A 27,120-nucleotide genomic window follows, 5' to 3' on the forward strand; every position below is an offset into this window, starting at 1 on the left:
TTATTATTGACATTATTATTATTGACATTATTATTATTGACATTATTATTATTAACATTATTATAATTAACATTATTATTATTGACATTATTATTATTGACATTATCATTATTAACATTATTATTATTATTAACATGATTGTTATTAACATTATTATTATTGACATCATTAATATTTACATTATTGTTATTAACATTATTATTATTACTAACATTATTGTTATTAACATTATTATTATTGACATTAATATTTACATTATTGTTATTGACATTATTATTATTACTAACATTATTATTATTAACAGTATTATTATTGACATTATTATTATCGACATTATTGTTATTAACATTATTATTATTACTATTATTAAGTTCAGACGATTCATGCTCTTCACACCATATGTGATTATAAGCTCTCTTTTTCTTTTATAATCACCCGTAGACGACTGGTTTGACTTTAGCCTCCCGGGACCCAGATGTGCCAACAGGTAATAGGAGGAGATTCATCCCCAGCTCCAGCAGTGATGATATCAGCGGTCAGAAGAAAATAATAAGAAAAAAAACACCCTTCACAAAATGTTCAGTCAACTTTTATTTGTCTGTTCATCAGCTAAAGAGGAACTACAAAAGGGATAAGAGTAAATTGATTTCAGCTGTGAAAACTGCCGCTTCCACCATATGTGATACACCCTCAAGTAAAGATTGTCCACAATTTCACATTATTAAAGTCATGTAGTTAAAATCATTTGACAGTTTAATCAAGGACCAAGCCATGCAAAACTATTACATTCAGCGTGCTGGAAGCATTGAGCTGTAGGCCTATTCTGAGGCACATTCATGAACCGACTCAGATTAAAAGGGACATATTCTGTCGCAACAAGCATATTGGATCTAACTATGTACAGTAATAGTCAAAGGTTTGGACACACCTACTCAACCAAAGGTTTTTCATTATTTTTACTATTTTCTACATTATAGAATAACATTGAAAACATCAAAACTATGAAATAACACATATGGAATCATGTAGTAACCAAAAACGTGCTAAACAAATTAAAAAATATTTTATATTATTCAAATTAGCCACCCTTTGCCTTGATGACAGCTTTGCACACTCTTGGCATTCTCTCAACCAGCTTCACCTGGAATGCTTTTACAACAGTTTTGAAGGAGTTCCCAAATATGCTGAGCACTTGTTGGCTGCTTTTCCTTCAGTATGAGGTCCAACTCATCCCAAACCATCTCAATTGGGTTGAGGTCGGGTAATTGTGGAGGCCAGGTCATCTGATGCAGCTCTCCATCACTCCCTTTGGTCAAATAGCCCTTATACAGCCTGGAGGTGTGTTGAGTCATTGTGCTGTTGAAAAACAAATGATAGTCCCACTAAGCGCAAACCAGATGGAATGGCGTATCGCTGCAGAATGCCGTGGTAGCCATGCTGGTTAACTGTGCCTTGAATTCTAAATAATTCACTGACCGTGTCACCAGCAAAGCACCCCCACACCATCACACCTCCTCCTCCATGCTTCACGGTGGGAACCACACATGCGGAGATCATCCGGTAACCTACTCTGCATCTAACAAAGACACGGCGGTTGGAACCAAACATCTCAAATTTGGATTCATCAAACCAAAGGACAGATTTCTACCGGTCTAATGTCCATTGCTCGTGTTTCTTGGCCCACGCAAGTCTCTTCTTATTATTGGTGTCCTTTAGAAGTGATTTCTTTGCAGCAATTCGACCATGAAGGCCTGATTCACGCAGTCTCCTCTGAACAGTTGATGTTGAGATGTGTCTGTTACTTGAACTCTGTGAAGCATTTATATGAGCTGCAATTTCTAAGGCTGGTAACTCTAATGAACTTATCCTCTGCAGCAGAGGTAACTCTGGGTCTTCTCATGGCGGTCCTCATAGGAGACAGTTTCATCATAGCGCTTGATGATTTCTGCGACTGCACTTGAAGAAACTTTCAAAATTCTTGAAATGTTCCGGATTGACTGACCTTTATTTCTTAAAGTAATGCTGGACTGTTGTTTCTCTTTGCTTAATTGAGATGTTCTTGCCATAATATGAAATTGGTATTTTACCAAATAGGGCTATCTTCTGTATACCAACCCTATCTTGTCACAACGCAACTGATTGGCTCAAATGCATTAAGAAGGGGGAAAAAATCCACAAATTAACTTTTAACTAGGCACACCTGTTAATTGAAATGCTTTCCAGGTGACTACCTCATGAAGCTGGTTGAGAGAATGCCAAGAATGTGCAAAGCTGTCATCAAGGCAAAGGGTGGTTACTTTGAACAATCTCAAATTTAAAATAAATATTGATTTGTTTAACATCTTTTTGTTTACTACATGATTCCATATGTGTTATTTCATAGTGTTGATGTCCTCACTATTATTCTACAATGCAGAAAATAGTAAAAATAAATAAAAACCCTGCAATGAGTAGGTGTACCCAAACCTTTGACTGGTACTGATATTATTGCTGACTGTTATTTTAATGGTAAAATATCATGGACTGGCCCAGATTGCGTCTGTCACTACACATGAAGCCTAATTGGCCTTTAAGAACCTGGTTCCTGGCAATGTCTGTCTGATGTGCTTTTGTTATTAAAACTTCGCTCTGCTCTGAAGATAGTTTTCACCCTGCAATTCCCAGAATTGACTATGTTAGCTCACTGTGTCCCCTTTACAATGTCATGTGATATTGTGCAATGATACATTTCTCATGACTCGAGAGTATATCATTATGAAATCCAACCATTTTGAAACGGTAGCTGTCATTGAATAGTAGTAACAATGGTAAAAGCATGAGACAAGATCTACGTCCCCAATGACAAACCCCAATTCCCTTTACAGCGCACTACTTTTGACCAGGGTCCATAGGGCTTTGGTCAAAAGTATTGCACTATATAGGAATTGGGTGCCGTTTGTTTGTTTGGGATGCAGCCTAAAGAGTTTTGAGTGCTTGATGAGTGTGTGACCTTTTTGCTGCATGTCCTTGTGCATGACTACTCCTTAGGCTTTCTGTTATCAGCTTTATATCAGCTATGCTGACTACCGTGTTGCCACTGTTCTAAGTATACCTCCCTGTGATGAGAACGTGGGTGTGCAGGTACTAGACAGATATATCTTACTGCGTTACCGTGAGAAAACTCATTTTCAGCTAAATAATAACACACACACATAAATCCCCAAAAGCTGTACTTAACCTTAAACTGTGAACAAACCATTACTGGCATCTGGAAGATGCTTTATGAAACAGCAGTTCAATGTATACAATTGTACAAGGCATACTGTTTGAAATCACAGCAGCAGTGTTAACAGTAAAACCTCATTATATGAGTCCCAGAGACCATCTCTCTTTGACTGTTATTTGACTCGGGTCCAGGTTGTTAATGCACGTTCCTCCATTAACACATTCCTTAGTAGAGGAAGGGGCTCTAATGCCACGAACCAGACCTAACTGTTCTTATGTCTATAAATACATTCAGACTCCTTATAGGAGATACTTCCCACTCAATGGAAGATATTCGTATATCATTCTTCTTAAGTATTTGCTGCAGGAGGATCTCTAGCTACTCACATCCAGAAGATATCTAACCAACCTAAAGGGTTGTGTTTGAAAGAGTCATTTCAACAGAATTATAACCAAATATAGCTGGCTGCGTTGTCTTTAAGCGATTCTGCTATACAATACCTGGAATTTCCTCTCTCCACACCTAACTGTTGATCATTTGCAGGCATTCTTGTAATGAGTACAGTTTCTGCTTTCAAGCAACATACTGTATGCAGGCTTACTACATAGGCTTACTACTTTCTGTTAGATTCTGTAAAACATACATTCATTTACAGCAGTGACCTCAATGACATACTGTATGCAGTAGCAAAACCATGGGAAGCTCATTATGTTGTTTGTAGCTAACGGATCTGGATCCTGGCTTTTCTCTCCTCACCTCCTGCTCTGATCCAAAGGACCAGCACCATTCATTTAAGTGAGAAGGGTCAGTGTCAAGGTAACTTATGAAAAGTTGCACACCGCAATGATAATGGGTAAAAAAAAGCTATTTTACACTAGGAGTAATCATTGGGAGTATACAGTATATAGAGCGTTTCTCCATACGTTTACTATTCTGTTAGTCAGCACCTCGCTTATTACTTTGGGTGTGAGTCAACTCGTGCTTTTTACAAGGCAAGTCTTACTAAGTATACCACATTCCTTGGAAGCAGCTCCCACAGTCTACCAGTGCTTTCTGTGGTAGCCTTAAACACAGCTCCCACAGTCTACCAGTGCTTTCTGTGGTAGCCTTAAACACAGCTCCCACAGTCTACCAGTGCTTTCTGTGGTAGCCTTAAACACAGCTCCCACAGTCTACCAGTGCTTTCTGTGGTAGCCTTAAACACAGTTCCCACAGTCTACCAGTGCTTTCTGTGGTAGCCTTAAACACAGCTTTCACAGTCTACCAGTGCTTTCTGTGGTAGCCTTAAACACAGCTCTCACAGTCTACCAGTGCTTTCTGTGGTAGCCTTAAACACAGCTCCCACAGTCTACCAGTGCTTTCTGTGGTAGCCTTAAACACAGCTCTCACAGTCTACCAGTGCTTTCTGTGGTAGCCTTAAACGCGGCTCCCACAGTCTACCTGTGCTTTCTGTGGTAGCCTTAAACGCCGCTCCCACAGTCTACCAGCACCCTCTGTGGTAGACTTGGACCTAGGTCCTATTAGGAGTTGGGAGTCTGAGGTAGGGGTGGCCGGTGCTCCGGGAGTCTAGGTACCCTCTTGATGTTAGCCCGTTTGGCCCCGTCCGGGCTTCCCCCCAGGTCCTCACTCTGACCACAGAGCTTCAGCGCTCGAGAGATGAACATGTCTAGGTCAAACGGGCCCCCTTGCCCCCTGGACGGAAGAGTCTGTGGGGGCTCATGAATCAACGAAGGAATGAGAGGTGACATTGGCGGAGGAGACGAGGGAGAACAGGGCAACCGGGAGGGAGGGGAATGGGACGCGGCAGGCGGGCTGAGTGTGTGGCGCTTGTCCAGTCCAGGTGACGGCTGTATGACCGGCGAACAGCTGTGAAAGAGTGGGGCAGGGAGAGAGGTGGGGAAAAGGGGCAGTGGGGGTGAGCTGGGGTAGGATAGGGGTTCCTCGGGTGAGCTGGGGCAGGACAGGGGTTCCTTGGGTGGGCTGGGGCAGGACAGGAGTTCCTGGGGTGAGCTGGAGTAAGACAGGGGTCCCTGGGGTGAGCTGGGGCAGGACAGGGGTTCCTTGGGTGGGCTGGGGCAGGACAGGAGTTCCTGGGGTGAGCTGGAGTAAGACAGGGGTTCCTGGGGTGAGCTGGGGCAGGACAGGGGTTCCTGGGGTGAGCTGGGGTAAGACAGGGGTTCCTGGGGTGGGCTGGGGTAAGACAGGGGTTCCTGGGGTGGGCTGGGGCAGGACAGGGGTTCCTTGGGTGGGCTGGGGCAGGACATGAGTTCCTGGGGTGGGCTGGCGGAGGACAGGTGAGTCTGTGTGCTCTCCACCCAGCGAGAGATCTCCTGGAATAGGTCCCAAGGTGGCTCCTCGACAGGCAGCTCCTCCACGCTGGCCCCTCTAGGCTCAGGCCCCTCAGGCACAGGGAGCTGGCTATTCCTCTTCCAGTGAGACAGGTCCAGGATCAGCTTGGGCTCGGAGTAGTGCTGCGGCTTGCCGTCCCTCCACGCAATCTTGTCCAGATAGGAAGGGGAGCCCACTTTGTAGTCACATGAGTGACCACAGTCCAGCTCAGCATAAGCCCCGCCCCCACAGGCCCGCACCAGAGAGGAGTGGGAGTGGTCCAGGAAGCGCTCGGCAGAGCTGCTGTGGGAATACTTGCGAGGGTCCACCTGGGCCTCCTCCAACAGAGGGTAGGAACCTGCCCTGGGATCTCTCTGGACCTCCTCCTCTTTGGAGTTGACCACCTCTGAGACCCCAGGCATGCACTGACAGCCACCCTGCTGCTGCCAGTACAGGTCTGATGACAGGCTGGTATCATACCTGCACAGTGGAAACAAAGAGCTTGTCAACGAAACATCGACGTTGCCATTTCAGTCTACTGAGGTGAAGACCATTTTGGTGTTATCTTTAAACTCTCTCTCTCACTCACTCACACACACTGGGCACAGACCCCAATTCAACATCTTTTCCACATTGGATCAACGTGTTAACCTCCACACAGCGTTTCCCTGGCTCTCTGTTAACCTCCACACAGCGTTTCCCTGGCTCTCTGTTAAACTCCACACAGCGTTTCCCTGGCTCTCTGTTAACCTCCACACAGCGTTTCCCTGGCTCTCTGTTAACCTCCACACAACGTTTCCCTGGCTCTCTGTTAACCTCCACACAACGATTCCCTGGCTCTCTGTTAACCTCCACACAACGATTCCCTGGCTCTCTGTTAACCTCCACACAACGTTTCCCTGGCTCTCTGTTAACCTCCACACAACGATTCCCTGGCTCTCTGTTAACCTCCACACAACGTTTCCCTGGCTCTCTGTTAACCTCCACACAACGTTTCCCTGGTTCTCTGTTAACCTCCACACAACGATTCCCTGGCTCTCTGTTAACCTCCACACAGTGATTCCCTGGCTCTCTGTTAACCTCCACACAGTGATTCCCTGGCTCTCTGTTAATCTCCACACAGTGATTCCCTGGCTCTCCGTTAACCTCCACACAGTGATTCCCTGGCTCTCTGTTAACCTCCAAGACAGTGATTCCCTGGCTCTCTGTTAACCTCCACACAGTGATTCCCTGGCTCTCTGTTAACCTCCACACAGTGATTCCCTGGCTCTCTGTTAACCTCCAAGACAGTGATTCCCTGGCTCTCTGTTAACCTCCACACAACGATTCCCTGGCTCTCTGTTAATCTCCACACAGCATTTCCCTGGCTCTCTGTTAACCTCCACACAGCGTTTCCCTGGCTCTCTGTTAACCTCCACACAGTGATTTCCTGGCTCTCTGTTAACCTCCACACAGTGATTCCCTGGCTCTCTGTTAACCTCCACACAACGTTTCCCTGGCTCTCTGTTAACCTCCACACAACGTTTCCCTGGCTCTCTGTTAATCTCCACACAGTGATTCCCTGGCTCTCTGTTAACCTCCACACAGCGTTTCCCTGGCTCTCTGTTAACCTCCACACAGTGATTCCCTGGCTCTCTGTTAACCTCTACACAGCGTTTCCCTGGCTCTCCCGGAAGCCAATGAATCCAGTCGCTGCCTTTTACTAAATTGTATTTGGACTTTTCTTTAAAATCGTCATGTGCTCATTCCCTAGGGCTCATTGTGGGGTTGCTTTCTTTTTTGATGCTTTTTGTTGATTTACATTCTCAGTGTGGTGTCTCTGTTGTGTACAGTTCAGATCATGATATCTCTTTCTCTTTACATGGTGCCACTGTGCTGTTCCCCCTCAATATGGCTGCTGCAGTATGTGAAGTGTAACTGACACCATAGAATTCAATAGAAATGAATGGCATAGTACAATATAGATGTATCTCTGTGGTTGACACCACAGGAGGTTGGTGGCACATTAATTGGAGAGGACGGGCTCGTGGTAATGGCTGGAGCGGAATCAGTGGAATGGAATCAAATACAACAAATACATGGTTTCCAGGTGTTTGATGCCATTCCATTTGCTCTGTTCCGTGTGATGTTAATTCCTTGTCACTAGTTGACATGACAGTACAAACAGATCTGAGACCAGGCTAGACACACACCTCTCCCAGTGAGACCTAGAGGCCTGGCTGTGGCCGGGCTCCGTGACCAGGCTATCATCTAGCTCGTCCTCTATGCGGAAGGGCTGGGGTGACATGGGCTCGTCCTGGGGACACGAGTACTGTTGCAGGAAGGGATGGGACAGGGCCGCCTCTGCCGTCAGCCGGTCCATGGGGTTAAAGGTCAGAATACGCTCCAGGAAGTCTATGGCTAGTGGAGAAAGAGACGGGAACGGAGAATAGAAAAGGCTTTCAAATTATGTGTGCATCTACAGTACCTGGCTGCAAGTAAGGTCATATAGCATCAGGAAATCGATTGTTTATGAATATAAGACAATCATGAATTTAAGACAATACATTAGTTAGACATACGTCCTTGTTATTTTTAGTAACTCCAACATTTAACAGAAACTGTTGATCGTTTCAGGGAGGTATAGTATAAAGGTGTCATCTGATCTTAGTTGAAGAGTTTTTCACTGCTCTCCCTCAACCCCATCCCTCTCACCATCTGCATCTACTTCAGGTAGTAGTTCTCTGAAGGACCTCCTGACCCTCCAACCATGGCTGACGTAGGAGGGGATGACCTGCCGGAGGTCGTGATGGTCCTCTTCCCTCAACACAGGCACCGTATACAGGATCAGCTGCATCTGCTCCAGCTCATGGGCTCCTGCGTATAGAGCAGCCAGGAGGAACCAGGCAGGAAGCCAGGAGGAACCAGGAAGTAAAGAAGCATTATGATTCTAAAACTAGAAAAGGTAATTTTCCTGAAGAAAAATTATGTGTCTTGCTTCAGCTTTTTTATGGTAGAAGTTCAGAAGTTTGAATTGTTAAAGGCTAGTGTTGAACATTTGAGGATAAGGTAGTACTATAAGTAGTGACTTTTTAAAGATGGGTATTAAGATGGTTGGAGCAGGCTACTGGGATAAGAAAAGTTTTACACCCTCGTGACTAATGAGCAGGCTACTGAGAAGGTGATAGGTTGAATTTACAGACGGACCACACACTAAATATGTGTCAACAGGTCTGGATAGAATCATGTGGTACATGACCAAATTATTATTACGACACAAAGCCTAGTGAACATCATCAAAATGGTCCAATATCCAACAAAAGCATAATGTGTTTGAGTTCTGATCTTTGGCAAGCGTAATAAGGGGTACAGAAGTAGCTAATCCTAGGAAAATGAGACTTATTTGTCCTGATGGTGGCACTGTAGTGTTATAGGGCTTGAACCCACCATGGCTGCTTGCAGCTATATTTTTATGGTACACTATCCCTTATATACAGTTAATTCAGAAAATATTCAGACCCCTTCCCTTTTTCCACATTTTGTTACGTTACAGCCTTATTCTAAAATGGATTAAATAAAACCTATTATCTTTGTCCTGACTGCCAAGCGTCACGTCTGGAGGAAACCTGGCACCATCCCTACAGTGAAGCATGGTGGTGGCAGCATCATGCTGTGGGGATGTTTTTCACGGCAGGGACTGGGAGACTAGTCAGGATAAACGGAAAGATGAATAGAGCTAAGTACAGAGAGATCCTTGATGAAAACCTGCTCCAGAGCGCTCAGGACCTTCCAACAGGACAACAACCCTAAGCACACAGCCAAGACAACGCAGGAGCGGCTTCGGGACAAGTCTCTGCATGTTTTTGAGTAGCCCAGCCAGAACCCGGACTTGAACCCGATCGAACATCTCTGGAGAGACCTGAAAATAGCTGTGCAGCGACGCTTCCCATCTAACCTGACAGAGCTTGAGAGGATCTGCAGAGAAGAATGGGAGAAACTCCCCATAAACAGGTGTGCCAAGCTTGTAGCATCATACCGAAGAAGAGGCTGTATTCACTGCCAAAGGTGCTTCAACAAAGTACTGAGTAAGGGGTCTGGATACTTATGTAAATGTAATATTTCTGTTTTTTATTTTAATACATTTATAAACAAAAATCTGTTTTTGCTTTGTCATTATGAGGTATTGTGTGTAGATTGATTTTATTTATTTATTTTTTATTTAACCTTTATTTAACTACGCAAGTCAGTTAAGAACAAAGTCTTATCTACAATGACGGCCTACCCCGGCCAAAACCCCAGCCAAACCCTAACCACACTGGGCTAGGGTTTGTGTGCCGTCCTATGGGACTCCCAATCACGGCCGGAATCAAACTAGGGTCTGTAGTGACGCGTCCAGCACTGACATGCAGTGCCTTAGACCGCTGCACCACTCGGGAGCCTTGATGAAGGGAAAAAATGATTTTATACATTTTAGAATAATTCTGTAACTTAACAAAATGTGGAAAAATCAAGGTGTCTGAATACTTTCCGAATGCACTGTAGTGCTCTGCCTATGGGCTCTGGTCAAATGTAGTGCACAATATAGGGAATAGGGTGCCATTTGGGATACAGCCCATATCCTGGATCGTTTAGCTTTATTAACAATTAGGCGTACACTTATTGATCAGTGATTGGATAGAGAACAGACAGACAGGCAAATGGCAATTTCTGTATTATGCAAAAAAAAGTTTAAGAAAGTAGACTTTCTCTTCACTACATCAAAAAGATCCTAGTTTGACAAAAAGACTGTACTGCCCAACAGCATAAAAACAAATGGGTAATACCCTCAGTTTATCCAAATCATGAATCATTCAATCCATATGTCTCATATCATATTCATATCCACACCTCTCCACCTCAACAGACTCCTACCTGCAAAGAGCATGCGGCCTGTTAGCATCTCTGCCAGGATGCAGCCAGCTGCCCACATATCGATGGCCTTGGTGTAGTTGTTGGGTGAGAGCAACAGGCGTGGAGACCGGTACCATTTAGTCACCAAGCCTTCTGACAGGTAGCCCTGGCCAATACACACAGACAACAACACACACAGGGTAAGCATGACAGGGAAATTAACACCGATGTACATTTTCCTGGCTCATTTGCTAAAGTGTCTTCATGGCTTTTGTACAGCTTTCCCCCAACTCTTCACACTCACCCATTACAGGTACACTCTTAGAAAGAAAGGTGCTAAGTACAACCATACAGGGTTCTTTGGCTTGTCCCCTTAGGGTAACCCTTTTTGGTGCTGGGTAGAAACCTTTGCAGAGGGTTCTATCTAGAACCCTCTGCAAACGGTTCTTGTAAGAACCCTCTGTGTTTGGTTTTTATAAGGTTCTTCCTTGAATTGTCTATGAAGGGTTCAACTGAGAACCCTTTTATCTTCGGAGGGTTCTTCCTAGAACCCACAAAGAACAGGTAGAAGCCACGAGCCTTGTTAGCCTTTAAAACTGTATTATTTATGACAATACATTACATATATATGCATTATTTGAGGGCCTAGTTATACCCTAACACATTGGTCTGAGGAATCTCCTGGTTTACAGGCCACAATAAGCCTGCAAGTCACATTATGCTGGCTTGCAAAGTTAATTGTAATTCCTATTGAAATTCAGCCAGAATTAGGATATCCAACACTGGAATTGGTAATCACCCACAACTTGCATTCAGAATGACTGCCAGGGTTGGGAAGATTGAGAATTTAGACTACCTCAATCATCTAAACTGGAACAACCATCTCAGAAGCGGGTGCAATAAATGCAATTACTAACAGATTGGATTAGTTTCTTTGTGTAGCATAAAATTAACCAACCAATCAATATACATGCAGATATTACAGTAAAACAAACAATTCTGAAAATCTCCTTGCAATAGAGCATGCTGGGAAATATATGGTTCTATGTCTATGTTCTTGCCTTCCAAAGAATCATTAAAAAAATGGTTCTTAGGATGTTAAAGGTTCTAGGTTGAACCCTTTGACTTACAAAAAAACCTTGTCTTCCAAAAGGGTTCTTCTGATCAAAACAGTTCTTGGTAGAACCCTATCCCTCCGCAAAGAACCCTTTTGGGAACCCTTTTTTCTAAGAGTGTATAGAAGACAGTACTCTTTTTCAAGTCATCTACAGTGGATCTAGAAATAGTATGGTGAAAGAGAAGGTCAGAGAAAAAGCCTTTTCTGTCATCATTTATTATCCAATTACTGTTTCTTCCTCCTTTGATGTGGTCCTCTAACGCTGTTCTGCCTAGCGCCACACTGGTTTCATCTCGTTAGAGCAGCTCCCTTTTTAATGTATAACACACATTACACACACACACCTAACAAGAGACAGCGAGAGATTATGAAAACACAGCCACTGGTTTGTAACAATACATTCGCAGCGAGCGACCTCTGCAGGCTCTTGAATTTAATGCATGTCACAACCTGCACAACCCCAGTGCAAGGCAAGCATTTCCTGTCCTCTCTGGCCCTCCCCTCCACTCTCTGCCAATGGATGACGGACGGAGCACTGTTAAATGGGAGGCCTACTGTTCAATGAATGACGGAGCACTGCTCAATGAATAACGGAGGACTGTTCAATGAATGACGGAGGACTGTTCAATGAATGACGGAGGACTGTTCATTGAATGACGGAGGACTGCTCAATGAATGACGGAGGACTGTTCATTGAATGACGGAGGACTGTTCATTGAATGACGGAGGACTGTTCAATGAATGACGGAGCACTGTTAAATGGGAGGCCTACTGTTCAATGAATGACGGAGCACTGCTCAATGAATGACGGAGGACTGTTCAATGAATGACGGAGGACTGTTCAATGAATGACGGAGGACTGTTCAATGAATGACGGAGGACTGTTCAATGAATGACAGAGCACTGCTCAATGAATGACGGAGGACTGTTCATTGAATGACGGAGGACTGTTCATTGAATGACGGAGGACTGTTCAATGAATGACGGAGGACTGTTCAATGAATGACGGAGCACTGTTCAATGAAGGACGGAGCACTGCTCAATGAATGACGGAGGACTGTTCAATGAATGACGGAGCACTGCTCAATGAACGACTGAGGACTGTTCAATGAATGACGGAGCACTGCTCAATGAAGGACTGGGGACTGTTCAATAAATGAATGACGGAGGACTGTTCAATGAATGATGGAGGACTGTTAAATGAATGACTGAGGACTGTTCAATGAATGAATGACGGAGGACTGTTCAATGAATGACGGAGGACTGTTCAATGTTTGATGAGAAGCAGCTAAAACAGCCTTAAAGCATCCCTACACCTCTCCCCCACTGTCCTTCATTTCATACCTTCTCACCCTCCCTCCCTCCCTCCTTCTCTCTTTTCTCACCGCTCCCTCCTTCCTTCTCTCCTTTCTCACCGCCTCCCCCTCTCCCCAACTGTACTTCATTTCACCCCTCCCTCCCACATTCCCACCCTCCTTCCTTCCCTCTCTCCTTTCTCACCGCCTCCCCCTCTCCCTGACTCTCCAGGTGATTAATAATTTGTGGAGTTTGACAGGGTCGGCTCAGCAGGTAGAGAGATTCAGATGGGCCTCCTCTGATTAAGCAATCTGTCAAATCTCTGCTTATCATCCAAAAGCACAGTTTAGTCAGTCACTGATGGTTCCAAAGGCTGAGTCAGATTTACAATGATAGCTTTATGGCTGTGTCCTAAATGGCAACGTGTTCCCTTTATAGTGCACTACTTTGACAAGGGCTCATAGGGTTCTGGTCAGAAATAGAACACCTATGAGGAGAATACGATACCATTTGCGACGTATCCGATATCTATATTTTTTAATTGAGTCTTTTGACAGTAAGGTGGCGTTATTTAGGTTAGCACTTCAGTCAAAGCTTCTGTCATAACGCCAACACCTGCAAAAGAATGTGTCACGGCTTTCTTCCTGGGATGAAGGAGTGGACCAAAATGCAGCGCAGTTAGTGTTCAACATGTTTAATATAACGAACTGTGAACACTTACAACAATACAAAACAACAAACGTGAAAACCGAGACAGTCCTATCTGGTGCAGAACACAAACACAGAGACAGGAAACAATCACCCACCAAATCCCAACACAAAACAAGCCACCTATATATGATTCTCAATCAGGGACAACGATTGACAGCTGCCTCTGATTGAGAACCATATTAGGCTGGACACAGAAACAGACAAACTAGACACACAACATAGAATTCCCACCCAGCTCACGTCCTGACCAACACTAAACAAGCAAAACATACAAGAACTATGGTCAGGACGTGACAGAATGGGAGGGCTGATGACAACAGATGTAATGCTTATTCCCAACCCTCTGCCACAGACTGACAGGCTTACTTACAGTCGTGAGACAAGCCCACAAGTGACTTCAAGCGATATGAGCAGTGAAAATGGATGTGTCACCTGTCAAATAACTCTAGATTTGAGGCTGATGCCAAATTCCTGTCATCGTTGTGTCTGCAAGTTTATTTTTTAGATGAAACATTCTCTTGATCGTGGCACTATCAAGTATCCTCTCCTACTCCACCTCACTGCTTGCAATTTACCAAGACAAGAACTATCCCAGCTTGAAGCATTTGCCTGCCAGCCTCCCTCTAAGTAAGCCCCCTGCAAAGCTGGCAAGACATGTGGAGCACCAGAGCTTTCTGCTAGACTTTTTATTTTTTACCTTTATTTAACTAGGCAAGTCAGTTAAGAACAAATTCTTATTTACAATGACGGCCTACCCCGGACAAACGCTGGGCCAATTGTGCGCCGCCCTATGGGACTCCCAATCACGTCCGGTTGTGATACAGCCTGGATTCAAACAAGGGTGTCTGTCGTGACACCGCTAGCACTGAGATGCAGTGCCTTAGACCGACTGCGCCACTCGGGAGCCCTATAGACTCTATAAATGTGTCTGAAATGGCATCAAATTCCATATATATAGGCCACTACTTTTGACCAGCCATATAAGCTCTAGTCAAAAGTAGTGCACTAGGAAATAGTGTTGCAGCTATAAAGGGAATCGGGTTCCATTTTGAATACACTCTGTATTTCTCTCCTCTCTGAATCAACACAGGACTGTTAGAGGAGTTCACTATTAAACATTCAGTACAGTAGCTAGGTACACACTCTGTCTGGACTGAGGAGTAGCTGTGTGAATAGACGTTGTTCGGTCATGAGGGAGAGAGGACACACTGAATGTAAGAGGGAGAGAAACTAACAGGCAATTTCCTGGTTCTTAAAAGGAATCGCCCCGGGTCATTTTTTTACGCTGATGTCCATCTTGAAAGTGCATAAAACCTGACGTAGGCTTTAAAGTCTGAAGTAAAACTCAACTCCCACCAACCTGTCTCTGACACATAACACCCTGAGGTCATACACACATACTCTGATGATAAGTGTGGGTCCGGGAGGCCGGGGCCAGAGGAGGCCAGACACAGAATGCTCTGTAGATGGCCTGTCTCACACTCCACTGCATAAGAGCAGCATAGAAGCTTTTTTGTTTGATTTCACGATCCCCAGAACATAGCATTGCCCATTGTTATTCTGGCAACACTCTTGGCCAGTCTGTTATTCCTGTCCTGCTCACAGCCTGATCCATCTCTTTCCCTGTCTGCACCCTGCTGCCCCGTGCTCAGATCTCTGGGCCTGGGCCCGGCCAGGACAAAGCTCCCCTTCACTGGGCCCTCACTGACCTGCTGGTGTAACACACTGTGTTCCACCACAACAATAAAGCAGCACAGCAGAGAAGTCGACTGTCAGATGAATCTCTCAGAGCCTAATCCACAAAAAGAAAAAACGGACACGGTAATGGTTCAACTTGGGGCAGCAGGTAGCCTAGTGGTTAGAGCGTTGGGGCAGCAGGTAGCCTAGTGGTTAGAGCGTTGGGGCAGCATGTAGCCTAGTGGTTAGAGCGTTGGGGCAGCATGTAGCCTAGTGGTTAGAGCGTTGCGGCAGCAGGTAGCCTAGTGGTTAGAGCGTTGGGGCAGCAGGTAGCCTAGTGGTTAGAGCGTTGGGGCAGCATGTAGCCTAGTGGTTAGAGCGTTGCGGCAGCAGGTAGCCTAGTGGTTAGAGCGTTGGGGCAGCATGTAGCCTAGTGGTTAGAGCGTTGCGGCAGCAGGTAGCCTAGTGGTTAGAGCGTTGGGGCAGCAGGTAGCCTAGTGGTTAGAGCGTTGGGGCAGCAGGTAGCCTAGTGGTTAGAGCGTTGGGGCAGCAGGTAGCCTAGTGGTTAGAGCGTTGGGGCAGCAGGTAGCCTAGTGGTTAGAGCGTTGGGGCAGCAGGTAGCCTAGTGGTTAGAGCGTTGGGGCAGCATGTAGCCTAGTGGTTAGAGCGTTGGGCCAGCATCTCGGGGCAGCAGGTAGCCTAGTGGTTAGAGCGTTGGGCCAGCATCTGAAAGGTCACTAGTTCCAATCCCCCAGTCAACAAGGTCAAAAATCTGTTGATGTGCCCTTGAGAAAGGCACTTAACCCTAATTGCTCCAGGGTTGCCGTTGATAATGGCTGACCCTAGCAGTGACCCCACTCTAAGAGGGCGTCTCAGGGGGAGTTGGGATATGCACCAACAAAAAATACAATTCAAACATTTGTATAATACACACCTGTACATGTGTGAAATAAGACAAATATAAGCACCCATCAATTATTAAATTATTAATTTGTAACTTTAACAGGACATGTTTGGACAAGGTTATGAAAGCTCTGCTGTAGTACTAGCTATAGATGGATGCTAATGCAGTCATGTAGGGGAGAAAATCATCTGTCTACAGGAGCCAAATGACTTGGTTCAAGGACATGTTCATACATGCACCACGACCAAACACAAAAACAGGCTCAAAGAATGCTGTAGCGTTTGTAAATGAAGTGCATTTGTTGTGAAACGTAAAGACAATGCACATTTTCCAGCCACCAACGGTGGTTTATGGTTCTGAGTTGTGTGCCACAACTGCAAATTCAAACAAATGGAGCAATGAAAGCTTTTAGTTTGATTTCTAAAAGCAGTCTATGAAGTGGAATGAAAAAGGAAAGCACCGCCTCAACTCCAGCAGCACTGGCTATAACAGACCTGACAGTGAATACAAATATTTTCTAGATACAGAATTTTGCTCGCCATCAGAGCCTGGCTTTGTCAGTCACACACAAGCCCCACAGTAATTATTATAATTTTTAATGAAAGGACACTGCACTAGTCCTTAAAGCAGTCTTACAATAGACAGGCTGGGAACTCCCATCTTAATACAGATAACATCCTCCTCTCAGTGCAGACATCCTGCTGTCTTAAAGCAGCCGGTGGTATCCTCATCTTTTATATCTCCACTTACATGTAGGGCCAGGAGCTGGTCTAAAAATGGTGTCGAGCCTCCCGGGTGGCGCAATGGTCTAGAGCACTGCATTGCAGTGCTAGCTGCGCCACCAGAGTCTCTGGGTTCGCGCCCAGGCTCTGTCGCAGCCGGCCGCGACCGGGAGGTCCGTGGGGCGACGCACAATTGGGCCAGCATCGTCCGGGTTAGGGAGGGTTTGGCCGGTAGGGATATCCGTGTCTCATCGCGCTCCAGCGACTCCTGTGGCGGGCCTGGCGCAGTGCGCGCTAACCGAGGGGGGCAGATGCACGGTGTTTCCTCCGCCACATTGGTGCGGCTGGCTTCCGGGTTGGAGGCGCGCTGTGTTAAGAAGCAGTGCAGCTGGTTGGGTTGTGTTTCGGAGGACGCATGGCTTTCGACCTTCGTCTCTCCCGAGCCCGTATGGGAGTTGTAGCAATGAGACAAGATAGTAATTACTAGCGATTGGATACCACAAAAATTGGGGAGAAAAGGGGATAAAAGAAATTACAAAAATAAAATAAAATAAAAAAATGGTGCCGGAAGAAATGGCAGCAGTTTTATGGGCGCCGAACCAATTTTGCTATTATGTGTTTATTTTCTTGTTATTATTTTGTACATAATTTTTCTGCCACCGTATCTTATGGCAAAAAAAGAGCTTCTGGATATCAGGACAGCGATCACTCACCTCGGATTAGACAAAAAATAATATTCAACAAGCAGGACGCACAGGATGTACTTCAGACACCTGACAAGGCCAACATCCCAGTTATTGGCAAGAGAAAGAGACGCAGGTACAGAGGACACAGAGCGTGGTGCCTCGTGAGGATCCGCAGAAGTGGGAAAACTGTCATTAACTGTCAATATTACTTGCCAACATGCAATCATTGGACAATAAATTAGACGAGGTACGATCACGAATATCCTACCAACGGGACATCAGAAACTGTAACATTTTATGATTCACGGAATCGTGGCTGAATGATGACATGGATATTCAGCTAACGGGATGTACGCTGCATCGGCAAGATAGAACAGCACACTCCAGTAAGACGAGTGGGGGGGGGGGGGGGGGGGGGGGTCTGTGCATATTTGTAAACAACAGCTGGTGCTCGTAATCTAAGGAAGTCTCTAGATTTTGCTCGCCTGAAGTAGAGTATCTTATAATAAACTGTAAACCACACTATTTGCCAAGAGAGTTTTCATCCAGACTTTTCGTAGCTGTTTATTTACCACCACAGACAGATGCTGGCACTAAAACTGCACTCAGTCAGCTGTATAAGGAAATAGGCAAACAGGAAACCACTCACCAAAAGGCAGAGCTCATAGTGGCCGGGCATTTTAATGCAGGGAAATTTAAATCAGTTTTACCTCAGTTTTACCTCCTGTTAAATGAGCAAACAGAGGGAAAGAAATTCTAGATCACCTGTACTTCACACACAGAGACGCATACAAAGCTCTCCCTCGCCCTCCATTTGGTAAATATGACCACAATTCTATCCTCCTGATGCCTGCTTACAAGCAAAAATTAAAGCAGGAAGCACCAGTGACTCGGTCTATAAAAAAGTGATGCTAAACTACAGGATTGTTTTGCTAGTACAGACTGAAACATGTTCCGGGATTCTTCGAATGGCATTGAGGAGTATACCACATCAGTCACTGGCTTTATCAATAAGTGCATTGAGGACATCGTCCCCACAGTGACTGTACGTACATTCCCCAACCAGAAGCCATGGATTACAGGCAACATTCGCACTGAGCTAAAGGGTAGAGCTGCCGCTTTCAAGGTGCGGGACTCTAACCACGAGCTGCTCAGTGACACAAGCCTCCCATACGAGCTAAATCCCTTCTATGCTCGCTTCGAGGCAAGCAACACTGAGGCATACATGAGAGGATCAGCTATTCCAGACGACTGTGTGATCACGCTCTCCGTAGCCGACGTGAGTAAGACCTTTAAACAGATCCACATTCACAAGGCCACGGGGCCAGACGTAATACCAGGATGTGTGCTCCAGGCATGTGCTGACCAACTGGCAGGTGTCTTCACTGACATTTTCAACATGAATTGAGTCTGATTAAGTCTGTAATACCAAACATGTTTCAAGCAGACCACCAAAGTCCCTGTGCCCAAGAACACTAAGACAGCCTGCCTAAATGACTACAGACCCGTAGCACTCACGTCCATAGCCATGAAGTGCTTTGAAAGTTTGGTAATGGCTCACATCAACACCATTATCCCAGAAACCTGAGACCCACTCCAATTTGCATTCCGCCCAAACAGATCCACAGAGGATGCCATCTCTATTGGACTCCACACTGCCCTTTCCTACCTGAACAAAAGGAACACCAATGTGAGAATACTATTCATTGACTACAGCTCAGTGTTCAACACCATAGTACCCTCAAAGCTCATCACTAAGCTAAGGATCCTGGGACTAAACACCTCCCTCTGCAACTGGATCCTGGACTTCCTGACGGGCCGCCCCCAGGTGGTGAGGGTAGGTAGCAACACATCCGCCACGCTGATTCTCAACACTGGAGCCCCTCAGGGATGCGTGCTCAGTCCCCTCCTGTACTCCCTGTTCACCCGCGACTGCGTGGCCAGGCACAACTCCAACACCATCATTAAGTTTGCAGACGAGACAGCCTATAGGGAGGAGGTCAGAGACCTGGCCGGGTGGTGCCAGAATAACAAGCTATCACTCAACGTAACCAAGACTAAGGAGCTGATTGTGGACTACAGGAAAAGGAGGACCGAGCACGCCCCCATTCTCATTGACGGGGCTCTAGTGGAGCAGGTTCAGAGCTTTAAGTTCCTCAGTGTCCACATCACCAACAAACTGTCATGGTCAAAACACACCAAGACAGTCGTGAAAAGGGCACGACAAAGCCTATTCCCCCTCAGGAAACGAAAAAGATTTGGCATGGGTCCTCAGATCCTCAAAAGATTCTACAGCTGCAACATCGAGAGCATCCTGACTGGTTGCATCACTGCCTGGTACGGCAACTACTCGGCCCCCGACCGTAAGGCACTACAGAGAGTAGTGCGTACGGCCCAGTACATCACTGGGGCCAAGCCGCCTGCCATCCAGGACCTCTACACCAGGTGGTGTCAGAGGAAGGCCCTAAAAATGGTCAATTACCCCAGCCACCCCAGTCATAGACTGTTCTCTCTACTACCATATGGCAAGTGGTACCGGAGCGCCAAGTCTAGAACTAAAAAGGCTTCTCAACAGTTTTTACCCCCAAGCCGTAAGACTCCTGAACAAGTAATCAAATGGCTACCCAGACTATTTGCATTGTCCCACCCCCAACCCCTATTTTACGCTGCTGCTACTCTCTGTTTATCATATACGCATAGTCACTTTAACCATATCTACATGTACATACTACCTCAATTAGTCCGACTAACCGGTGCCTCTATATAGCCTCGCTACTGTATATAACCTCGCTACTGTTATTTTTCACTGTCTTTTTACTGTTGTTTTTATTTCTTTACTTATCCATTGTTCACCTAATACCTAGGTAACTCCTGGGCCCTGATTCATGAAGCGTCTTGGAGTAGGAGTGCTGGACTAGGAACAGTTTTGCCTTTCAGATAATAATGGATCAAAAGACCTGGACAGGGGGGGACCTGATCCTGTATCAGCCCTAGTCTGAGAGGCTTTATGAAGCTTTATGAATACAGACCCCGAGCTAGCTATTCTCTTCTAATGGCAGCCTACTGTAGTCTCACCTTATGGGAGTAGTGTGGATCAACGATTCGAGCCAGGCCAAAGTCTCCGATCTTGAGCAGTAGCTGGTCTGTGTTGAGGAACACGTTGGCTGGTTTGAGGTCGCGGTGCAGCACGTTAGCTGAGTGGATGAACTTGAGGCCTCGTAGTAGCTGATAGAAGAGCAAAATGGCGTGACCACCAGGAAGTGGTCCCTGCTCTAGCAGCTGAGCTAGGTCCGTCTCCATGCACTCCTGGACGATGTACAGGGCACTCAGCTGGGCTGGGTCGCGAGGCAGCGGGTGGCCGTAAGGGCCCAGAACCTCGTGCACACGCACCACGTTCTCATGCTGCAGGCGCCGTGTGATCTTGACCTCTCGCAGTGCGTGCTTCACGCTGACCGCGTCACGCATCACCAGCTTCTTCACAGCCACCCGCTGGCCGCTGCGCTTGTCCACAGCGGACAGAACCAGACCAGTGGCCCCGCTGCCCAGAGGCCGGGGGTCTATGAAGTGTCCCCCCAGGTCAAAGCCGTGGAGGAACAGTGGGGAGTCCTGTTTTGCCATGGCTCAGCTGACTACTGGTGTCCACTGGTTATTGCATGATGAGGTCTAGAAATCAGAAAGGATCATCCATGATTTGATAACAAAGCAAATAAAATGACTGGAATCAAACATACACATACTGTAGGTATAATAATCCCATCTGTAAAATGGTAATTACTTTATATTGAAATGTATTTTGTAATAGCATAGATAATAGATCAATATACATGTTGTATTCTATGTTCTATTATTATCTATATTATTATTATCTACATTATTATTATCTATATTATGAATATCTATTTTATTATTATCTATATTATTATTATCTATATTATGAATATCTATATTATGACTATCTATATTATTACTATCTATATTATTATGATCTATATTATTATAATCTATATTATTATAATCTTTATTATTACTATCTATATTATTTTATCACTGCATTGTTGGAAAGAGATCCCAAGGTAAACTATTTACTGTATTGTTATATTGTTATACACCTGTTGTATCCTGTGCATGTGGCGAAACTTGAATATGCATTGGATTTGATTGCAATTACGCTTTCCTGGAATGAGCTCCATAGAATGTTGAGTGTATCACTCTTGAACGAAGTGTAAATAAATAGGTATACAGTGGCTCCATCTACCTCATATCAGAGACAGTAGAGCAAGTCAGGAGACAACTCCACACCCTGGTGCAGGGCAAGTGTTGTCATAGCAACACCCCACCATCTGTGCCTGCTACAGATAGATGCACTGGATGGCAGAGGCAGACATTCACCACTGGTCTCTGATCCTAGCGGAGCGATCCCAGCTCAACTCCCGCTGGTAAAATTAGTTGAGTGTTACATTCACAGAGATTGTAGAGTATCCTGCGCTTCCCATAGCAGTCTGTCAGTCAGTTGGCCGGCCGCCCATTCAGTCCCTCCCTGGTCGATGTTCCCAGACTTCCCACTCAGTCTCGGTTTTGTGGCATTGAGTTAACGAGTGTCCGTGTAATCCCTCAGTAATCTAGCTGCCGGACGCCTTGTGCCTGTGGAGCCGTAGCGTGGCATCGGCTCCCTCTGGACTGGACACAGCTATTGGACACCATCACATACTTGCTGCTTCTGTAACGGAGGGCCGAGATGAAGCAAGTTACACATTAAATGCAAAAAAGATCTTATGTGTCACATTTCAATATGAACTAGTGATAAAATGTTGCCTCCCATTCACACTGCTATTACTTGGTGTCATTTGATTCCTACCTGTGGATCTATAATGTAATAGCTGCAAGGAACAGAAAGAGAAAATGCTGCATAGCCTAGTGGAAGAATAATCTAGACATTACCACAAAGCCTATTATTAATATAAATATTTTGTACATTCAAATGAATTAATAGCTAGATGTGATATACTGATAACTAGGACTATAAGGTAACTACTGGGAGTAAAATATGACATAGGCCAAACAGTTGCTATTGTTTTAAATCAGTTGATATTTGAGGCCAGGATATTTATGAAATGAACGTGCTCCAAATGGACATTTAAATAGCTACTCAGTTCCAATCTGGTAAATGTGCTCCCGAATGCTGCTATGTCAAAGCCTACTATCACAAATGTAAGCTTTAGTCTTTTACCACATAATAATAAGTGATCTTTCAGTAAAATACACAATTAATATGCTCTTGTTCTATGCAAGTTTTATGCTATATGTTCTTTGTTGTTCTATGCTATTTTCCCTCTATCTATGGAAACGAGGATATTGACACTGGATATACTGGAAGGTAAGGGGTGTATTGGCTAACTTTATAAATGACGTATAGGGCAGGCTAATGGATATGACGCCTGCGGTGCACGCTGTCCTCTATTGCATAGTTCTGGCGTTATGTAACGCAAGTATAATTCCTAAAAAACATAGTTGATTGAGGCATTCGAATCTGTATTAGCCAGTTGTAAAATAGCCTGTAGCTCCATAAGCAGTAGAAGTAGTTGTTAGTGTGAAAGAAACAGTAGTTTCTGAGAGAAAATGTTGTTATTCCATGTTCTTTTTAAAAATGATTATTATTATCCTTATTATAATATTAGGGTCCATTAAAACAATGCATACATTTTCTCAGTGATAGTCGAGGCTACTGTAGTACAATGCACCCGTCCGCGTCTGCCTTTGTGTGTGGTTGTGGCTACATTGTAACGCCCCAATCGCAACAAAAACATTCAAAACCCCTAAAGATAAAAAAAAGAAAAGAAGATGCCGTAAAACTAAGTGTTTTCCCCAATGTACTAGTCATGAAAACAGCTGATGAACATGAGCCAGTGAGTAGCCTATTGCTCAGCAAGTGTAGCGTTATCTTTACATCTATCGGCCCATCCATTGAATAACTACAAAGGCACAAGATATCACAACACAGCGAGAGCACTTACCATAATAATATATGCCGCCGTGAACATCGCAGCCTGTCACAAAAAAATAATGCGTGTTTTTGGCTGTTTGACTGTCAAAAATAAAGTAAAGCATAACATATTTGTTTCATTTTTGTTAATGAATCAGCCGGCGGGACTGTACCAGTATCCGTGATTGTGGTTATATTAGCCTACCTAGCAATCCGCTGCTGCGTAAATAATGTATTTAGAGGAAAAGGCTAGGCTACCACTCTTTCCGATCTGTTCCAGTAGTCTAAGCAGCCAGTAAGCACAGACTGACAAAAGCTGCACCATGAATGATTGAGTGTTCCTCTTATTCTTTCGGTAAGCCGGCCTATAGGTTACTTCCCACACCAAGCGTTGCATTACCTCTTATAAATAAATAAAAAATCCACCACCGCACCCCCCACCCCCCAACGATATGACGTCACGCTGGCAGCCATCAATCAAAGTGTCTGACACCTGCTGAAGCCTGAAGTGCCATATGGGTCAAGGAGAAAAAACCCTGCTCTTCTCTCATAGCCTCTATATATATATTTAAAAATATATATTTAGGGAATAGTTTATTTTTGCACTCTATTCAATGGTTTTTGTGTCCTTAGTCATTTCTCAACATCTAATGGGGATCCTAATAAAATACAAAAAAATACTGCCACTCACTTTTATCCTATGCTCTCACTTAGAGATTCCTTAAGTCAATCATTCAGTTATATCAGAAGGAGAACCAGCTCAGAACATAGCTGGTTAACTTTTGGGGGGCTCCCTAGTGGAGCAGCGGTCTAAGGCACTTCATCTCAGTGCTAGAGGTGTCATTACAGACGCTGGTTTGATTCCAGGCTATATCACAACCCGCCGTGATTGGGGGTCCAATAGGGCGGCGCACAATTGGCCCAGTGTCGTCCGGGTTTGGTCAGGGTCGGCCGTCATTGTAAATAATATTTTTTTCTATACTGATTTGCCTAGTTAAATTTTTTTTTTTTTTTTTAAGTATTTTGTGAGGTGAGCGACCTGGGTGATATACTGGTCGCACACAAGGTAAAAAAAATAGAGGCCCTAGCTCTGTTCCATCTTATTTGGGGTGAAGTAGGTCAGTGTTTTCCAAACTATAGGTTGCCTTGAAAATGGGGTTACGAGAGAAACTCTGAAAAAAAAAGCGCTTGGTTCATAAAACCGAGGGTACATTAGTTGTAATAAACAGAGAGGTTTCTAAATGGGGTCGCAGGTCAACATTGAGGAAACCCTGCCCTAGGTACCCCTTCCCCTCCCCCGATCCGAGACCCCGCCTACATGGCGCCTCATTTATCACCTGGGGGGGGGGTGGGAAAACCTAGTCAGTTGTATAACTGAATGCATTCAACTGAAATGTGTCTTCCGTATTTAACCCAACCCCCTCTGAGGCCTTTCCTCTTTGTCCTCTAATGCTCCTCTACTGTTCCTAGAGCAAGGAAGGAGGACCAACAACACCACAGAGTACCCATCAGGCCAACTCCTTGTTTTTATTTTTTATTTATTTTTATTTAACCTTCATTTAACTAGTCAAATCAGTTAAGAAAAAAATATTGTTTACAATGATGGCATATTGATGGCAAAGCTCTCTTTCTCTCTCTCTCTCTCTCTCTCTCTCTCTCTCTCTCTCTCTCTCTCTCCCCCTCTCTTCCTCTCCCCCTCTCGCTCAATTCAATTCAATTCAAGGGGCTTTATTGGCATTGGAAACATATGTTAACATTGCTAAAGCAAGTGGAGTAGATAATATACAAAAGTTAAATAAACAATACAAATGAACAGTGAAAAATTGCACTCACCGAAGTTCCAAAAGAATAAAGACATTACAAATGTCATATTATTTATATATACAGTATTGTAACGATGTACAAATGGTTAAAGTACAATAGGGAAAATAAATAAGCCTAAATATGGGTTGTATTTACAATGGTGTTTGTTCTTCACTGGTTGCCCTTTTCTTGTGGCAACAGGTCACAAATCTTGCTGCTGTGATGGCACACTGGTATTTCACCCAGTAGATATGGGAGTTTATCAAAATCTGGTTTGTTTTCGAATTCTTTGTGGATCTGTGTAATATGAGGGAAATACGTGTCTCTAATATGGTCATACATTGGGCAGGAGGTTAGGAAGTGCAGCTCAGTTTCCACCTCATTTTGTGGGCAGTGTGCACATAGCCTGTCTTCTCTTGAGAGCCAGGTCTGCCTACGGCGGCCCTTCTCAATAGTAAGGCCATGCTCACTGAGTCTGTACATAGTCAAAGCTTTCCTTAAGTTTGGGTCAGTCACAGTGGTCAGGTATTCTAGTTTGCTCAGTTTTTTTGTTATTTCTTTCCAATGTGTCAAGTAATTATCTTTTTGTTTTTTCATGATTTGGTTGGTTTTAATTGTGTTGCTGTCCTGGGGGGTGTGTTTGTGTTTGAGAACAGAGCCCCAGGACCAGCTTGCTCAGGGGACTATTATCCAGGTTCATCTCTCTGTAGGTGATGGCTTTGTTATGGACGGTTTGGGAATCACTTCCTTTTAGGTGTTTGTAGAATTTAACGTCTTTTTTCCCTGGATTTTGATAATTATCAAGACATCGACCTAATTCTGTTCTGCGTGCATTATTTGGTGTTCTACGTTGTACACTGAGGATATTTTTGCAGAATTCTGCATGCAGAGTCTCAATTTGGTGTTTGTCCCATTTTGTGAATTCTTGGTTGGTGAGCAGACCCCAGACCTCACAACCACAAAGGGCAATGGGTTCTATAACTGATTCAAGTATTTTTAGCCAGATCCTAATTGGTATGGCGAATTTTATGTTCCTTTTGATGGCATAGAATGCCCTTCTTGCCTTGTCTCTCAGATTGTTCACAGCTTTGTGGAAGTTACCTGTGACGCTGATGTTTAGGCCGAGGTATGTATAGTTTTTTGTGTGCTCTAGGGAAACGGTGTCTAGATGGAATATGTATTTGTTGTCCTGGCAACTGGACCTTTTTTGGAACACCTTATTTTTTGTCTTACTCAGATTTACTGTCAGGGCCCAGGACTGACAGAATCTGTGCAGAAGATCTAGGTGCTGCTGTTGGCCCTCCTTGGTTGGGGAAAGAAGCACCAGATCATTAGCAAACAGTAGACATTTGACTTCAGATTCTAGTAGGGTGAGGCCGGGTGCTGTAGACTTTTCTAGTGCCCTCGCCAATTCGCTGATATATATGTTGAAGAGGGTGGGGCTTAAGCTGCATCCCTGTCTCACCTCACGGCCCTGCGGGAAGAAATGTGTGTGTTTTTTGCCTATTTTAACCACACATTTGTTTGTGTACATGGATTTTATAATGTCATATGTTTTTCCCCCAACACCACTTTCCATCAATTTGTATAGCAGACCCTCATGCCAAATTGAGTCAAAGGCTTTTTTGAAATCAAGAAAGCATGAGAAGACTTTGCCTTTGGTTTGTTTTTTGTTTTTTGTCAATTAGGGTGTGCAGGGTGAATACGTGGTCTGTCTTACGATAATTTGGTAAAAAGCCAATTTGACATTTGCTCAGTGTCACGCCCTGGCTTTAGTATTATTTGTTTTCTTTATTATTTTAGTTAGGTCAGGGTGTGACAT

General features: G+C 44.6%; 1 protein-coding gene across 1 annotated transcript; it reads right to left on the reverse strand.

Annotated features, from left to right (window-relative positions):
• Positions 1–578: 578 nt before the first annotated feature.
• Positions 579–23,904, reverse strand: LOC129853060 (mitogen-activated protein kinase 4-like). Its single transcript, XM_055918719.1, has 7 exons — positions 23,527–23,904; positions 21,771–22,232; positions 20,591–21,178; positions 10,424–10,568; positions 8,228–8,389; positions 7,726–7,933; positions 579–6,013 (listed from the first exon to the last, which is right to left on the reverse strand). Exons 3-7 carry the CDS (start codon positions 21,131–21,133, stop codon positions 4,726–4,728), a joined length of 2,346 nt encoding a protein of 781 aa, XP_055774694.1. The 5' UTR covers positions 21,134–21,178; positions 21,771–22,232; positions 23,527–23,904; the 3' UTR covers positions 579–4,725.
• Between the last annotated feature and the right edge of the window lie 3,216 nt (positions 23,905–27,120).

The sequence above is a fragment of the Salvelinus fontinalis genome, chromosome 4, assembly GCF_029448725.1.
Source record: "Salvelinus fontinalis isolate EN_2023a chromosome 4, ASM2944872v1, whole genome shotgun sequence".
In the NCBI taxonomy this organism is placed as follows: Eukaryota; Metazoa; Chordata; class Actinopteri; order Salmoniformes; family Salmonidae; genus Salvelinus; species Salvelinus fontinalis.

What these genes read in the sequence shown, in the direction of transcription:
- LOC129853060 (XM_055918719.1), bottom strand. Translation starts at nt 21,133, where the DNA reads ATGGCAAAACAGGACTCCCCACTGTTCCTCCACGGCTTTGACCTGGGG. An exon ending in ATCCACACTACTCCCATAAG is followed by an intron (nt 10,569 to 20,590) that starts GTGAGACTACAG and finishes TGTATTGGCCAG; the next exon opens with GGCTACCTGTCAGAAGGCTT. An exon ending in TCTAGGTCTCACTGGGAGAG is followed by an intron (nt 6,014 to 7,725) that starts GTGTGTGTCTAG and finishes TCCACTGTGCAG; the next exon opens with GTATGATACCAGCCTGTCAT.